This window comes from Procambarus clarkii, chromosome 22, assembly GCF_040958095.1.
Source record: "Procambarus clarkii isolate CNS0578487 chromosome 22, FALCON_Pclarkii_2.0, whole genome shotgun sequence".
Classification (NCBI taxonomy): Eukaryota; Metazoa; Arthropoda; class Malacostraca; order Decapoda; family Cambaridae; genus Procambarus; species Procambarus clarkii.
Window position 1 is genome coordinate 43,883,475 of NC_091171.1, and position 18,048 is coordinate 43,901,522.

The following is an 18,048-nucleotide window of genomic DNA, read 5'->3' on the forward strand; positions in this document are numbered from 1 at the left end:
ACCTATAATAGGTATAGGTTAAGTAATAATTGTAATTACGAAGCAATAAGATGCTTATCTTAAGATACTAACAAGGTTAGGTAAGGTCGGTGTTTTCTATGAATCTTTTTAAGGGTATCTATTATGTTTAGAATATCACCTATGCACGTAGTTAATAAGTCAATATTGACTTATTAAATTTGCGAGAACGGGTTGGGTCACTTGATGGAGCGCCGCCCTGCTCCTTATTGTCCTAGTTGCATTGTCCCTCTTACGGTCGTGCATGTCCTTCTTGAATGTCCTGACTTCCAGGACGAGCGTGTGTCTTGCTTTCCGACCGCCCCTCGCGGTCACCTGTCCCTCGATAGAATTCTTGGTGACTCGGATACTTTTGATATCGTTCGCCTTATGCGTTTTTGTTCTCGTATTGGCATCCTTGGTGATATTTAGCGCCCTCTGATTATTTTGCGTATTTGATGGTGCTACATAGCCTTCCCGGTTTGGTGCCTTCTTTTGATAATTACTTACTTACTTTCAACATTTTATATTATATAGGTAGATTTGACATCGGTTTGTAATTGTTTATGTCTACCGTTTCACCTCCTTTATGAACTGGCGTTACTCTTGGTTTTTTAAGGAGATCAGGGAAAGTATGTCACTAGAGATTTATTGAATATCAGAGCTATGGGTGGTGCAAGGGCATGGGCGGCACTGTTATGTATATCATAGATGGTATTTCACCAATGTTCCCAGCTTTGGTTTTTAGTGAGTGAATGATGGACATAACGTCTGTCGGGCTGACCGGAAGGTAGTTAGGAAGGTTCCATTAAGGTTTGTAGTGACATGTGTTTGGGTCTGTGGGATTTTTCTGGCAAGGTTAACACCAACTGATGAAAAGAACCTATCAAATTCAGTTGTCATTTATAAATCTGTTGCAGGTGAGTAACCATCCTTGGAGAGTTTGATCTGCTTATTATGTGATTGCTGTTTAGATCCTAGGACGCTAGAGATGGTTTTCCATGTACTGTTCATGTTTCCTTTTGCTTCTTTGAATCTACTCTCATAATAAGAGTTTCGCTCTTCTTATTATACTGGTAATCATTGATGAGTATCTCTTAACTACATCTTTTGTAACTAGGCCAATTATAAGTTTTTTTTATATTCATGTTTCTCGTTGAATGCTTTGAGTATGCCACTAGTGAGTCAATATTTATTCACTAGTGAGTGAATAAAATCTATATGAAAACAGTTTGTCCTCCTGTGAGGTACTGTGATTCCCACCAATAGTATACCAAGTCAACATGACTTACCTTGTCACGAAAACTCAATCTTCTCACTGAAGTGGCAAGTCAGGTTCGGATATATAGATTAAGAACTATTTAATAATTTATAGCTTTACAGTGGGTTTTATTTTCATAGCATTAATGTTCATAATCCATTGCTAAGCCAGCCCTAGCTTATCACTGATAATCAACAACAGAACCAGGTCCTCCGGAGCCCATTACATCTGGCCGAGGAGCCAGACAACTAAATCTGACCATCAACTTTCCTTCTGATCCTGGTGGAATACTTCAGAACTGTAGCTTGTCTCTCAGTGGCACCAGCCAGGCCTCCTGCTTCAGACCTATCAACCAAGGAACTCCACTCAGTCCCTGCACGGTAAAACTCCCCATCGATTAATATTTGCCACATTAAGGTTGTCATACAGTTTTATGTTTTAATCACAATTACTTAATAAAATATCTTTAATATTGCTCTTTTAAGTGAATTTTGTATTTTTAACTTAAAGTATCTTGAAAAATAGCATTACACTACACAAAAAAATTAATTTTCCTTTAATAAATGTTGAGGAACTTTGATCAAAGTTTCATGCATAAAATATAAACATTATAATATAATGAGTGTACTGCTTATTGTAACCCAGTGTGCCAGGAGTATACCCACAGACATACTGGTATACTGTATGCACAGCTCTTATGGATATAACTCCATATCAGTTATTTTCTGTGTACCAATTGTTTGTATCTAGCACCACATATATTTGTAATGTTTAATTTTGCTTTTTATGCGCACTTTTTTATGCAAAACAAGTTGTCTACAGACAAACATATATTACAAAAATACAACGAATGAAAAATAACAGCATAGTATCATCAGAGCCAACAAACTAGCATCACGCTTATATAATATCAGTGCTCCAACAAATAAATTACACTAGGCTGCTGCTTAATCTTCGCCAGCAACCTCCTGTCTCCTCGTCGTCTGGGTTAGGCATCTTGCATATAAATTGACTCAAACAAGAAAATATTAACGTTATCACATTACACTGTGTCATTCATAACATTAATTCATGCACTCCCTCAAACAATAATAATGTCCCTATAACTCTCTGTTTACGTCCTGAGGTCCACCACTAGGTCCATCCACCAATGGGTCTTCAAATTAAGGAGATACTCCTGCAGTCTCTTCAATATTACTGCTGCTTCGAACAATGATGAAACACGTTCGCCAAGTACCACTGCTACTTGAAATTGAAATTGAAATAAGTTTATTGAGGTAAAATACACACAAAGGGATGAGGTAGCTCAAGCTATTCTCACCCCGTTCAGTACAACGAGTTAGTACATACATAGACACACATCACAAACAATAAACCTGTTACCAAACATTCTGAGAGATAAACATGTACATTTCCTACTGCTACTTGAAGTTCCATCATATACATGAAGTTCCTCTACACATACTTCTCCATACATGAAGTTCCTCTACACAGATTTCTCCATACACGAAGTTCTCCATACACGAAGTTATCTCATACACAAACCTGTAATTCCATTACCATACCATAATAACATTCTATCAAACACAAATAATATTTATAAACTAAATTTCACCCTACAATGTTCTACTACACGCGCCGACTGCACTGAGATGAGCCTAATCCATCCAGGAAGTCTCTGACCGCCGGGGGCTGCTCCCTCCCCTCAGTCGTACACTGCACTCGTCTGTGCGAGTATATGTCGATCCTGTCTCCGTAATATCAAATTGTCTCAAACTCATTATATCATCTCATCATTTTCATAAACTTTCTGACCTACATTCACAAACGTCCTATAAGATCGCTGGATACACGATCAAACTATAACAAGTTATACATGACAGAATATTGTGCTCTTACTGCAAAAGGATGTCGTGACGACACCTGTCCAACGACGCCCAAATATGGCGCCATACCTGGTCGTCCATAAATTTCTCTTGGACGTGCCACTGTCGGCTCCTACCCGTCCTGACTTGAACGTGAGAAGTCCCGTAACAGGTGCCACACAGGAACACTTGCCCAATTTAGCCACTTAAAGGATTTACACACAGTAGGGTTCACAAAGGCACGACTACCCAATAGGCTTCAGGCCGCCCCTATATCGTTACTACGATAACAGAGAATGTTACACGTCGTCCTTCAACAGCTTCCCCATCCGTTGTTCGTGTAGCTTATCACCAATTCTTCACCACGAGCTACAAACTTCCTTCTTCGTTAACAGGCAACGACGTACGTCCATCTCCGTCGACACTCATAACTCAAGTGAGATCTTAAGACCTCCACCCATCACGTCACGTAGCATACTGTCGACATCTTATCTTACCTCGTTTCCTTAAGATGCTTGCCCTCTGCTTTCCTTCTCCTCAGTCATAATTACTGACGTTTACTTGGTTTAATTCATTTATCTGACTCCATATCTGGTCAGCTGCACAATAACTCACAAAGGCAGACCTACCTCATTAGGCTACATGGAGGTTCATAACACTATTCACATACACCTGATTTACCTGAAGGTCACTAACCCTAGTGGCCTTGACGAGGACAGGAAGCCGGCGGCTTGTTGGAAGGTCCCTTCCACCCCCCCCCCCCCACCATATGTCTTGATTATATTTTCCAGGTATATTTTAAAACTCAACATAGTTTTGGCAGTTACAGCTTCGGAGGGAAGGTGGTTCCATGGGTTAATAACCCTGTGGGTGAAAAAGCATCACCTGTTCTCAGTCCTTCATTGTGGCTTGTTGAGCTTGAAACCATTGCACCTTGTTTGTGATACATCTGACCTGAAGAAGATATCCATATCAACATCCTCTAACCTGTTCAGTATTTTAAAAGTTTCAATGAGATCCGCCCTCTCATGCTTGGTTTGCAGTGTTGTGGCCCTGTGGCCTTCAAGCGTTCCTGATATAGGAGATGATTTAGCTCTGGAATGACTTTTGTTGCCTGGTGTTGCACCTTCCCCAGAGCAGCTATGTCCTTCTGAAAATGAGGTCTCCATGCTTAAATACAGTAATCCAAATGTACCAGAGCTTGTTGTTCTGTTCATACAGTTCAACCATTACCTTCTTTTCCTTATAGTCAAAAGTATGCTTGATTATACCAAGTGTTTGGTTAGCTTTTCTGACTGCTGCACCCACCTCCTGTGCAAATTTTAATGAGTGGTGGATTTTGACTATAAGGTCCTTTTCTTCATCAATCTGCTGTAATGTAATGCCATTAATTTGGTAGTCGTGGCATGGGCTGTTATGCCTCACATGCATGGTCTTGCATTTGTCTATATTAAAAAGCATTTGCCAGTTTTCTGACCATTTGTGGAGTTCATGTAGATCTCTTTAAGGCTTTAAGCTTCTGTAAGGCTTCAATATTGATGTATATGACTAAAAGGGTTGGTCCCAAAATGGACCCTTGTGGCACCCCACTTATCACATTTCTTCATTAGCATGATTCTTTGTTTTCTTTCCCTCAACCATTGTTTTATCCATTCTAATATTTTACCATTTATTTCATGGACCTGTAATTTCCTTGCCAGTCTTTCATGAGGTACCTTATCAAAAGCTTTAGCAAAATCCGTGTATGTTACCAAGGAAGCTATGTTCTGGTCCATCCACCAGAAGGCCTTTGTCTGAGTAGCTGGTTTCCGTTTCCAAAAATGTGAACAGGATCTGTTTTTAACAAACTCATGTTGTGTTTTTAACAAACCCATGTTGTGTCAATTGTGCAAGGTTGTTCACTGAAAGATAGTGAATGATTCTCTTCCTGAGGACTCTCTTCATGAGCTTGCAGATGTGTGATGTCAAGCTGATCGGCCGGTAGTTTTCTGCTGAGCTCTTTCTGCTTATTTTGAAAATTGGGGTAACATTTGCATATTTCCTATTTAGAGGGACTACCCCTTGGTCCATAGATTTTGTGAAAAGTAGTTTCAGTTGTAGGCATAGTTCTTCTGCCAGTTCCTTTAAGAGTTTGGATTGGATTCCATCCACACCTGGGATTTTTGAGTCTTTTAGTTTGTCAATGTTATTTCTAGTTATTTTGCATGTTATGGGCATATCCCTAAATTCATTCTCCACGCCTCCTTCAAACATTAGTGTGGGTGATGGGATTCAACCTTTCGAGTGTGAATACTGATGTAAAATAATAATTTAGATTATTTGCTGCCCATTTATCATCAATTATTGCATGGCTAGTCTCATCTATTAAGGGTCCAGGGATATGTCCTTTGTTTTTGGGTTTTACCTCTTATATAGGCATAGAACGATTTTGGATCTTTCTTTATGTTTTGGGCAAGTTTTCTTTCGTAGTTTCTTTTGGCTGATCTGATTTTTCTGAGTGGCCGAGTTTAGTGCCCTTTTTTATAACTCATAATCATTGATGTCTATTGTGAATTTATGAATTTTCCAGAGGTTTCTCTTGGTTACCAATGCTCGTTTTACGACCTGTGCCATCCATCTAGCTCCCTTTTTTGTCTGTTTATTTCGGCACATATTTATGAACGAGTTCCCTGATGACCCTTTTAGAATTTTTCCCTGATGCTTCTGTGCCATGTTCGCCCATCAGCTCCCTCCAGGAGATGGTTTTCAGTTCCTCTCTCATCCCTTGATAGTCACCTCGCTGGTAATCTAGGAATTCATCATCTTTGACCTTTATGCGAGTTTCTATATTCGTAGTCCATCTTAAAATATGGTGGTCACAAGAGGGGGTTAGCTTTTCCCCCACAAGACTTTGATCAATCATACCTCTTCTGTTGTTAGCACAAGTTACACTGAATAGATATGGGGTACTCTGTTTCGTTACAGGAGTGATGAGATCAAACGGGATACTTTTCAGCAAACATAACCATTACATGTGAATTGACTGTTGGATCCACACAAACTGGGACTTAAGGTCGTCACAATACCCTAAACACAATACCCTTTGTAACTACAAAGGTAGCATGGGTTTTAGCAATACAAGGTTCTGACACTTTACAAATGGGGATCAAAGTTGATGGGATATAGACCCGTGTTACAGAAATCTGAGTGACAATCCGAATAACACACAACACCAGCTACACCCAGGGTTCTATAAACAAACTTAAGTTTTAAAACTGCCTATCACTTACTAATACAGAGAAGGAGCACCACTATAGCCCATAAGATACAATGCACTTATCGTTACTGTAGGAGACCGGCACACGTCATACAGGTGACGACTGCACTTCTCCTGGTCCTTCACACCACCGCGTGAACGAGGCCGCTAGCACATCTCTGTCCAACCTCCCGGTTCCAATAATGTTTCGTACACACTTATTTATACTCCAAATAGTTTATTTGCATGTCTTCTAAAGTTCCGGCTGTTTTTCAGCATTTAACACTGTTGTTTCTATATATTTTTCAGCACTGAATATACTTTTTAAACATGTATTTTCTTTACTGTTTACACTGTTCTGGGGATGACGCTTTCCTGCTATGACGATGCTCTGCACATGTGCAGAACTGACTATTGTACTGGCGGGGATTCTAAATGCATGAGTTCTAGACTATTTTTCAACATTTAACACTGCTGTTTCTATGTCTCTCTTTTGAGTTATACACTTCACAAGGGTCTCTCTCTCTCTCTCTCTCTCTCTCTCTCTCTCTCTCTCTCTCTCTCTCTCTCTCTATTACAGTAAACCTTATTTAGCATGACAAAGTTCATAAATAAATGTGAATATAAATACAATGCAAAGAAAATATACAAAATAAGCAACAGTTTCTAAAGCTTCTGAGAGAAAGCTAGATTCAGGTTGCAGTTGTCCGTGGGCCATGAAAGTTGCAGGGACCTGGTACAACTGGCAGACTGCAATACCAGTGCCTTAAGATCCAGATAGCTACTGTGGAACTGCACAAAGTGGTATTTCTTTACACTCTGAGCACTATTTTCACAGAAGCATTCTTAATATGCTTTAATACCTTTCTTACAGTTTGGGAAGCTGGAGCCAGGAAAGCGCTACCAGGCTGAGACATATTGTTGCAATTCCATGTTTTGTGGGAAGAAGCTGAGACAGGAAGTGGGCACATTGCCAATGGAGCCAGAGTTTTCAGGTGATCTAACTATTCTAAAAAAGACGAACACAACGATCACTCTCGGCTTGCCTTCCTTGATCACTTCTGGTGATGGTAATAAGTAAGTCCCCTTTCTCACTTGTTTTGTATGGTGATGGTGGTAAAACCTATAGGCCGCAGTGCCCACGAAAGGCAAAGTAGCTTTAATATTTGGACAATGACCTCAATGATTTGGGAAAGCTCATGGTCACTACAGCCTATTATCCATTCACATTAAACTCAAAACCATGTAAGAACTTCTACGTGTTTACACATAGCCACCAAACTAGGTATTCACCTAACAGCCCTTTACCTTGTTAGGAACATAGTACACCTAATTTTCTCATTTACCTGAGGGCCACTATCTGTAATGCCCTCAATAAGGACAGAATATGCTCTGAACAGAAGAAAGGAAAACAGTGACAGGGATTGGGAGTAACTGGATAACACGGCACAAATAGTTGCTCATCATATTTACTTTTCTGTGGAGAGCCCCTTTGGCTCCCGGGAGCTATACCGGGCTGATGTGTACATATATTAGACCGTGACAACAGTCAATCGATGGAGTTCTAGGCCTACCGGGGACCAGCGCCGGAACCTGGCCCCCTCAGAAAGGCACGAGGAGCAATGGACTATAGACACCCCGCGTGTAATTGGAAGCAGTCCATGTCTGCCATCTACCGGATCAGGCACCCAGAAAAGTAGGAATTCCAAAGCAAACTACAGGTGGTTAAAAATTGCAAACCGAAAGCCGAACTTCATCAGTCTCCGTGGTGTAGTGGTAAGACACTCGTCTGGCGTTCCGCGAGCGCTTTGTCATGGGTTCATATCCTGGCCGGGGAGGATTTACTGGGCGCAAATCCTTAACTGTAGCCTCTGTTTAACGCAACAGTAAAATGTGTACTTGGTTGTAACAACGATTCTTCGCGGCGGGGATCGTATTCCAGGGACCTGCCCGAAACGCTACGCGTACTAGTGGCTGTACAAGAATGTAACAACTCTTGTATATATCTCAAAAAAAAAATATAAAATAACAAGCAGAATTCCTCAATCGAAAACAAGCAAACAAGCATGACGTCACCGTGCCGCTGTCTGCGCAACTCCCTCCTCCCAGGGAGGGAGTAGGGGGGAGTCCCAGACCCCTTCACGCCGACTACCCAAACCCAACCCCAGTTCAGAGGCTGTTGTGTATGGTGGCGGTCGATCGACTCTGGCTGCATCCTTTTAAGCAGTGCTGTCCATAGCGGTGTTGTTCTGTGTGGTGGTGTGCGAGCCAGGAGTAACACAAGAGTACTGTGGATGCATGCACCTAGGGCCACCTTCCTTGGTACCCTGTAAGTACTGTCCTTGCAGTTTACGGTTATCTTCCATAGGCCGTTCGGGAGAATACCTCCGTGTGGTTCTTTTTCTGCTCGGTGATTGCCCCCCCCCCCTCCCTTTGGGGTTCAGTTGGGGGTTGTTCTTACTCCTGTTTGACCTTGGGTAGGAGGTAGTATCGTCGCTGGCTGGGGCGCAAGGTACTGTGCAGCTGTCTGATATATGCATAGTCCCGTTCTGTTCCTCCTGGAGATGTTGTGCTTTTGCAAGGTTTTTCTTTTGTTTTGCCTGGTGGGGGTATGGCTGTAGGACCACTTGTGCGATTTTGGTGGCCCTCCGCTAGGTCCCCGTGATTACACACGTTGCAGGGGTTCAGGTTTAAGTTTGTTTGCTTGGTAGCTCTGGGATAACCGGCTAGCAGTACCTTGCTTGGGCTTCCCTTAGCAGTCAGCCTAAGGCCCTGAAAACCCCCATTGGGGGCTCATTGGTCCGATGGAGGAGACCTCTGAGTCCCACCTCGCTTCCTGCGAGTTTGAAGGTTGCTCTGTCTCCTTGTCTCAAGGTGACATTCACCGACTATGCCTCCGTCATGTTTCCTGTTGGGTCAGTGACACCTTTGATCCAGAGTCCTGTGAGTGGTGTTCCTTGTTTGTGCTCCAATTCACCCAACCCACTGATATTGATATTCGAGTGCAGGCAGCTTTAGCGTTGCATGCACGGTTTAGATTGCTGCAACGAACGAGGTGGTGCGTTGTATTGTATTATATTGCTTGACTTTCCGGATACCCCGCGACTGCCCCGCTTTGGTTATAGGGACCCAGACTTGGGGGTGTTAGTCGCCTCGACTTTGGTTTCGTCCGCACCCCCTTGTCCTTGCCCTGCTGTCGTTCATTTCCTGCCCCCCCCCCCGTACCCTGCTCCCGGCTCACAAACGTCTGAGGGTTTTGGAATCAGGGCAGGGTTTTCTTCGTGGTGAGACTCGGGCGGCTTCGGGGACTGACCCTTCCAGACCGGCAGCGGAGGCATTCGAGCCTGTTCCTCCTGCCAAGGCTTTTGGGTCGCACTAGTGGCCCCCTTCATACCTACTTTTCCGGTGGACTCTGCCTTTTCTTCAGAGGCCGAGGGTTTCGAGGATGGCTCAGCCCCAAGTCCTGACGTGGAGGATCCCGGGGCTGGGGAGTTGACTTTGGGGGCTTGGGCCCTGTTTGACCAATCTTGGGTGTTTGTACCCTCGGTGCGGGGCTTGTTGTTACAAGGGGAGGGTTTTCCTATTTCCCCATCCCTGTACGAGTTTGACTCTTCCACGGAGTCAGCTCTGGGTTCCCTTGGGTTCCTCGCATCCCTCCTTCCGGAGATTTTCGGTTTCCCGCATCTTGCCGAGGGAGGTGCAGGAAGCCCTTGCGGCTTACTTCCTGTGAGACCCAAATTACTCTATAATGGATCCTTCTTTTTTTTTAGTTTGGCGCCTCTTTTCCTGACTGGGTGTGTTACGAGATGCTGGAGTCTTCCTGGCTGGCAGACCGCCCTTTCTTTTCGTTGGGGTCGTGGTATGCGTTCTGTCGGACCCGCACACTGGAGTGGCGTCAGTTGACTATGATCGTTCCAGTTTACCTGGGGGGGGGCAAGTTTGAGCACCTCAGTGTGTGCTTGTTTGCCCCCCATGCTTCCTCGTGATATCGGCCTGGTGCAGCTTCACGTGCAGGTTCCTTCTCGTTCGGCGTCCCTGGTGGCCGAGGAAACTCCAGAGCAGAGTTCTCGTAACTCAATCTGACAACTAAACCTCAACGACAGTTTAATATACTGCACTCTTAATCGCCAGGAGAATTTATCTAACTCCTTAGGCGGCTTAATATTCTCAGTGTCATGAAGTCGGTAGATTTATGAGACATACGGCATTGACCTCCAGCAAGATCCTAATGTCCGTATTGATGGAGAGAATGGAGCACATTGTCGCAAAGTAGAGGTAAGGCTGGCCACACACATGACGACGCCATGTCGACGGGATGGGAGTGAGTAGAGTACTGCTTTACTCCCGTTTCTGCAGGTGCTCATTGCCTGGTTCGACTGCTCTGATTGGCCATCAGATTTCCCGCCACCAGACGAGCCAAGCCGCGCTGGTCGTTAACAACCTTCATGGTCGCTATCCTCGTTCTCCCTGCAACATTTTAAGTGGGAACATTACTCTTTAATATTACAACACCTATCTCGATGCGACGATATAACACGACGAACACCTTTACGTAACAACAGGCAGACACTCTCTTATAGTATAAATATAAATTGTGCTTTTCATGAAGAGAAGCAAAAAATCATGTTATCTTTGGTTTTGTAATAAATATCCCTTGAGAAATATGTGCAGATAAGAGTTGAGAGTTGCAGTTGACTGTTCTTTTAAAAGTTTAATCATTATCTTCTTCTCTGCAAGTGAAGATGTAATGCCATCATGTCTTCTTATCTGTCCAGGTCTGTGTTTGTGGTGGTTCAGAAGGCAGACTATAGCACAACAAATATAACAGAAGATATATTGAAGTTGCTTCCAATGAATAGATGGCAGGATGATCAAAATGGGCATGACACCAGGCATATCCACACCCGTCAGACAAACCCGAACCAACAGTGTCAACAGTCTCTGTGGATTGCTGGTCTGGTGAATGAGGTACACAAGACATAAACTGTCTATATCATTTGATGTCTTGTACACTAAGGCAACTATCCTTGTCCCCTGAAGAAACTATCCTTTTTCCTATCAGGGAACAATCGATGTCAGTTGGATACACAGTGAAGCATTTGGTACTTTTAACACTAATTTTAACGTGAATGTTCCACAATTCTTTATTTCACAGTCGAGGCAGTTCTATATTTCAGATCTCTTTATTTTCATTGCATATCTTCATATTTTCATTTAAACTCGAGGGAATGTCAGAGATATTTATTTATTCTATTGTGCTCTAAGTTATAAGTTAGGATGACCAAACCACACATCAGAAGATCGAGAAACGATGACGTTTCGATCCGTCCTGGACCACTATGAAGTCTGATGTGTGGTTTGGCCATCACATCTTCAGCCACGTTATTATGACTTGTAAGTTAGCCTCACAATATGAGGCTTCGTGTATAATAATAATTTAACAATAATATATCGAGGACCAGAATTTGTACGTTACACAGGTGTAACAAATTTGAGCAATGCTAATTTTTGTTTTTTAATTATAGGTCTGAGTCAGCGGTGATTCCCTTTCATTTATATGGAATAAATACATTTAAATTAAATATATAATGTTAAGGGAACTTCTATGTATAGTACTGTATTATATTAAATTGAGGCATGTTGATGACACATAAGGCTAACACATTTGTTTATTAATTAAGCCATCAATTGATAAAAAACAGAGATTAAATGTAATACCTACAGAATATAATTTGCATTAAGTGTTTAATAATGTTGACTTGTTGTTGTCTTTAGGATGAAATGAAGTTTGAAATAGGTGATGGCCGCACCTACAATAACTACTTCAACTGTCCACTGGAGTACCAGCATGAATATTATATAGGAATAATGGCAACAGTGGAGCTACTAGGTTTGTATCCTTTTAGTCAAAATATTTGGGAATATTATTATGTTACTTGTGTACATTAACTTACTGCAGCAAATTTTAATTTCTACATTCATAAGATTCTTAATAATAATTAATATATGCATTGTACTCACGATAAGAATTATAATGAGATTGCTGAGATATTCCACTTAGATACTACATTGGTCAGTATAAGTGAAGGTCACATTGAAGAAGCTCATGATAGAGTAGGAGTGACTGTCTACACCAGTGTACCAGAGATCCTCTTTAAACATTCCTGTTAGGTCATTCTGGGGCTACAGAGGCACTGTAGAAAACCTGATTCCAGACTAACTACATAAATTACTGAAAAATATTCCAAGCATTCCCTGACCCTAATTGATTGGCATCACAAGGACCAATAAGTAGCACGCGTACGAACTGCCAGTAGTCTACCTGGTCACTTTCCTCGACCACCAAATGGCAGCACATTTGCCAACCTTAGATTCCCTGTCTCAAGGTTGGCTAAACTTGAGACCAGATTCAGTTAATTGCCAAGTTTTCATCTGTGTAGTACAGTACTTAGTAATGCACTGTAAGTAACAGTACTACACAATATTTGGAATGATTCTTGTATGTATGACAGGCCTTTAATGTATTTAATGACTTAACTAGCTAATGATCCATTGTGTCCTGCTCCAGATTGGTTTGTGTGTCCATAGTTGTTAACGCCTCTTGAGATACCTACTATATACAGGGACCCTTGGTACTTTGTTCCAGGACTAGATAATTTGGCTAGGAACACTATCTCGAACAAGGACAACTCCATTCATTAGTCATATTCAGGAAGGGTGGTCTCATTGATGGCCAACCACGCCTTGTTTTATGGCACTTCTAAACTTTTGTCTTAATCTTTGAACTTTTCCATAGCTCTGCCTCTTTCCGGAGTACAGCCAGGTGATGTAATTCGCTGGTTTAACTTTCGCCCTCTCCTCTACTTGTCTGGAGTTTTCCATGCCTTTCTGTCGCCATTTGTATTGTGAGTCGGAGGCTAGCTTGTTGGTATCCCACCTGTGTCTTTCCTCATGGTGGCAGCATGAGATTTCGCCACTATCTGTCTTTTTATTGTTTTTCTTCAATTTTGGTCAGGACTGTCTTTTCCTTTTTGTCTAGGTTGTTTTTTGGTCAGCATCTCATGCCTATTAATTTAGCAGCTTATTATTTGCATTGGCGGAGCTGTTGTTGCTTGTGTTTGCCGTCAAATCATCTTCAACGCAATTCCACAAATTGACTTGTGCGTCTTTTTGTTTCACCTCAAGCCAGCTTATGCTTGTCCTGAGCTGTCCTTTTCTCTTGACTGCATTTTGGTCTTTAAATCTGTATTGGCCCTGGTGGGTGGTTCATTTGTTAGCAGCCATCTTCTTCTCTGGTGAAGAATGAGTCGGCTAGATTTGAGAGGGGTCTGCTAGTGACTGGTGCTTGGTTCGTCTGGCAGAGGGTGAATCACTTACTTTGTCCAGTGGTGGCTCTTGGCCACTATCTGTGGGCCACCAGTTCTACCTCAGTGAATGCCTTGTTGGTTAACCTTTTTCTTTAGTACCCTGTTCCAAGGCTCGTATTTCCCAGGTCAGCCACAATGTCATCAAATCTATCCAACCTGCGGTCTACACTCGGGCCTATAATGTTCGCAAGTATACTGCAGTCTTCTCCAGCATGTTCTGGGTTGATATTTGGCCTTCTGAGTTTTGGCATTCTAACAGTGTTCTGGCGGCCCAGTATTTGGTTAATGTTCTTGGTCCCAGTTGGTTGTGTGTTTCCTTAGGCCATGTCTGCTGGCTTGGATTATCTTCTTCGTCCTAGTTCATGCCGCCTCTCCTCCTCCCTAGTAAGTTCAATTTTTGTTCTATTTTTTTTAGTTAGTTTCAGAAAGCCACAGGGGATTTTCCCTCCTTCCCTCCCGCCCTACCAAGTTAGTTGGTTCGTCGGTTGTCTGTTCATCAGCTCCTGAACTAATCTGGGAAATTGGCTGTGTGTGAAAGCTTGGCTGCTTGGTGGTAGCATTGGTACTATAAGTTTCACACAAATTTTAAACGTTTCTCTTGTTCTGTGTGAATCAATTGCAGAGTTGTTTGGTGGTTTCGAGGCTCCAAGTCTTTGTTAACCCTCCAGTTGTCTAAAAAGCTTTGCTGATTTTCTGGATATTTTCCAGATGTGGTGGTGAATTGTCACCTGCTCTCTGCACCTTAGTGATGGGGGCCAGGTTTTAGCTCTGGTCCCCGGTAGGGCAAACAGAACTCACGCATCTGGTGTGACTAATTTGTATGAAGCAATCTCAGTGACATAGCTTCAGGAAGCCACTGGAACTCATCCAGAAAGAGACGTTTCATTACATTCAATGTTGGGTTTACTTTTATGTTAAATGTTGCAGGTGTGAGCAGTTACAAATGGTTGAAACTACTAGAAGTTGTGGTGGTCAAGCCCTGGGAACCTGAAACAATAGCCCTCTGGTGGCTGCTCTTGGTAGTCCTCCTCATCCTTGTCATTATCGCTGTTATATACTTTAGGTAAGTTCTGATCATTTCCGTAAAATGTAATTGTACAATGTAAATTTTGGTCAGTACAGTATACTGGAACCTTGAAAACCAGGATCATGGTAATTAAAAAAAAAATTAAATATTGGAATGATTTAGCTAGAAGAACAATATATCATTGAAACAGGGACTAAAATGTTAAATTATCAGTATGCACGAAAAATTTTACCCATCTCGGTGTTTATTTAAAATAATAATAATAATAATAATAATTTTGACTTAAAAGAATATACAGAAAATACAGTACAGTGGTTGAATAGCTATTACATAAAAAGCATATTTAATAAAGCCTCTAGTATGCAAAGTATTTTGGGCGTGACTTGAAATAATTTTGTTAAATTATTCAAATGTTTAATGTGGTGAACATTTAATCATCATAAAGAATTAAATTAACATACGTAAATTGTTAAAGAAATTAGCAAATGGTATACTGTACAATATTTAAGTGATACTGGTAATACTGAAAGACATGGACTATTTATTATTTCAAATTTACAATAATAGCAAAATACAAGTGTTCTGTGGGGAGCCCCTTCGGCTCCCTGAAGCTATCGGGCTAATATGCAGTCTTTAGACCAGGGCAATAATCAATGGAGTTCTGCCTACCAGGGACCACTAGCCAGAACATGGCCCCCTCGGAGAGGCGCAGGGAGCAATAGCCCTGGAAAACCCACCTGTGGTTGGGGGTTAACCTTATCTGCCATCGGCCGGGTTTAGGCACCCAGAAAGGTAGGCATAACAAAACAGACCCCACATGGTAAGAAAATGCAACAGAAAGCCAAACAGAGAGATAGAACTCCCTTAATTCCCAAGGAAATAAACAAACGTCACACCGCTCCATCGTCTCACTCTCCACTTCCGCCCCGCTTCCTCGGGAGGGGAAGGGTGGAATCCCGGACCCACTGTGATGGATACTCAACTTCAGTTAGTTAGCTATTGCAGTCCGGGGCAGTCGTCATCTCTGGCCTCAGTGTCACAAGCATGTTTACCTACGTGGTGTCCCCCTGCTGTTTCGTGGTATGGTAGCTAGGTGTACCTGAAGTGTACCGGGGCTACATGCACTTAAGCTCGGTGGACCTATGGATGCGTCTTCAGAGTTCCTGCTCGCCTCGTGCGGGTTTGAAGGTTGCTGTGCCCTTGTCTCAGCTAGGGGTGGCAGTCACCGCTTTTGCCTCCGTCATGCCACCTGTTGGGTCACCGACACCTTTGATCCGAAGTTTTGGGAGACTTGTTCCTTGCTTGTTCTCCAGTATACCCATTCTGATGATATTGCAGTCTCCGTAGTGTAGTGGTAAGACACTCACCTGGCGTTCCGCGAGCGCTATGTCATGGGTTCGTATCCTGGCCGGGGAGGATTTACTGGGCGCAATTCCTTAACTGTAGCCTCTGTTTAACGCAACAGTAAAATGTGTACTTGGATGAAAAAACGATTCTTCGCGGCAGGGGATCGTATTCCAGGGACCATAGGATTAAGGACTTGCCCGAAACGCTACGCGTACTAGTGGCTGTACAAGAATGTAACAACTCTTGTATATATCTCAAAAAAAAAAATATATATTGATACTAGGATACAGGTGGCTGCAGCGTTGCATGCTATGGTTGGGTTGCTGTGACAGGTTAGGTTGGTTACCCATCCGGATGATCCGAGGCTGCCCCGTTTTGGTTATGGGGACCCGGACTTGGGGACGTCAGTCGCTTCAGTTTTGGTTCAGCCTGCGCCCCTGGTCCTTTCCTTGTTGTTCACTCTGCTGAAACGTCTGAGGGTTTCGGAGTCGGGGCAGGGTTTAGTTGGTACAGTAATGGGACTCTGGCAGCTTCGGGGGCTGCCCTGTTTGGGTTGGGGACAGAGGCATTAGAGCCGGTTCCTCCTGCAGAGGCAGGCCCCCCCTTCTTTTCAGCCTTTCTCCTGGACTTTGCCTTTTGTTCAGGGGTAGAGGGTATGGAGGACCCCTCTGTCCCGGGTCCCGAGTTGGGTAATCCCAGGGCTGGGGAGGAGTTGACCTGGGGGGCTAGGGCCCCATTGACCCCACTTGGGTGTTAATGCCCTCTTTGCAGGGCTTGTTGCAGGGGGAGGGGTTTTCTTACCCCCCCTCCCCCCACCCTCCCTTCCTTGCATGAGTATGATTTGGGGTCGACTCCTCCCTGGATTCAGTTCCGAGCTCCCTTGGGTTCCTCGGCTCATTCTTTCTGGAGATCAAGTGCTTTGGCAGCATTTGCTGCATATCTCCTGCAAGACCAGGATTCTGCCTCTGTGATGGATCCATCCTCGTTTCAGTTCGGTTCTTCTTTCCGTATTGGGTGCGTTTGGAGGTTCTGGAGTCTTCCTGGCTGGCAGACTGCCCATTCTTTTCGTTGGGGGCGTGGCATGGGTACTGTCGGACCAGCACACTCGAATAGCGAGAAACTTCTACTGCTTTGCAGGTTTACCTGGGGGGGGGGGGTGAATTTGAGCGCATTAATGCGTGCTTGTTCGCCCCTGTGCTCCCTCGTGATGTTGGCCTTGTACAGCTGCATGTACAGGTTCATACCCTTTCAGCATTTTGTGTTGCTGAGGATTTGCCCAAACGTGGGCATTTAGCTTCGGTCTTGCGCGTCTTTTCCCTTCTCGTGCTGTCTTCGACCTGGCTTGTGGAAGATGTGGAGGCGTTGAGTGTCGGGCCTTCGTCTGGTGTGCTGGCCTTGTCGGCTCGGGCGTCGGCCGCACTGCAGTGTCTCTGTTCTTTGCTTCTTGCCTCGCGTGCCGACAGACTTTACTCGCTTTCTCTTTAGAATCCGCCTGAGCCCTGGCTCCTAGATTTTCTTCACCGTTTTGTCCGTTGCTGTTTGCGGTGTCTGCAGGCAGCTTCGTCTAGTTGTCGTCCCATGTCGGACTTGTTGGTTCTCTGGGGTGGTTGTACTTGGCCTTCTCGGAAGGGTCGTGCCAGGGTTTAGAGTTCCTCCGGTCGAGGTGTCCTTTCGTGCCAGCTTCTGAGCTGAAGTTGCCTTCGGAGCCGGCGTCGTCTGGTCGGCACAGTGATTGCACTGTTTGTCGCCCAGCTTCTCGTGAGGGGCATCAGCCTTTTCGTGAGATGCTTGTGGCGAAATGCTTCCGCGTTGATGCTTGGTTGGTTAGGCCGGGGGTGCATCATGTGTTGTGTCCAGTTGCTGCTCTTTGCCATTACCTGCGCCACGGCCTCTGTGGCCAGGGATGCGCTTTGGGTTGACCCGGTTTCACTCGTTCCCAGTTTTAGGGC

The 18,048-nt window shown here is 43.8% G+C and overlaps 1 protein-coding gene across 2 annotated transcripts in view; it reads left to right on the forward strand.

Annotated features, from left to right (window-relative positions):
• The window catches only part of LOC123759639 (receptor-type tyrosine-protein phosphatase T), a 138,171-nt gene that overhangs the window by 97,708 nt on the left and 22,415 nt on the right, over positions 1 to 18,048 (forward strand). For both annotated transcript variants that reach the window (XM_069328917.1, XM_069328916.1), the window contains exons 18-22: positions 1,460 to 1,638; positions 7,233 to 7,435; positions 11,134 to 11,326; positions 12,134 to 12,248; positions 14,653 to 14,788. In XM_069328917.1, coding sequence (XP_069185018.1) covers positions 1,460 to 1,638; positions 7,233 to 7,435; positions 11,134 to 11,326; positions 12,134 to 12,248; positions 14,653 to 14,788 — 826 coding nt within the window. The remainder of the gene's footprint in view (positions 1 to 1,459; positions 1,639 to 7,232; positions 7,436 to 11,133; positions 11,327 to 12,133; positions 12,249 to 14,652; positions 14,789 to 18,048) is intronic.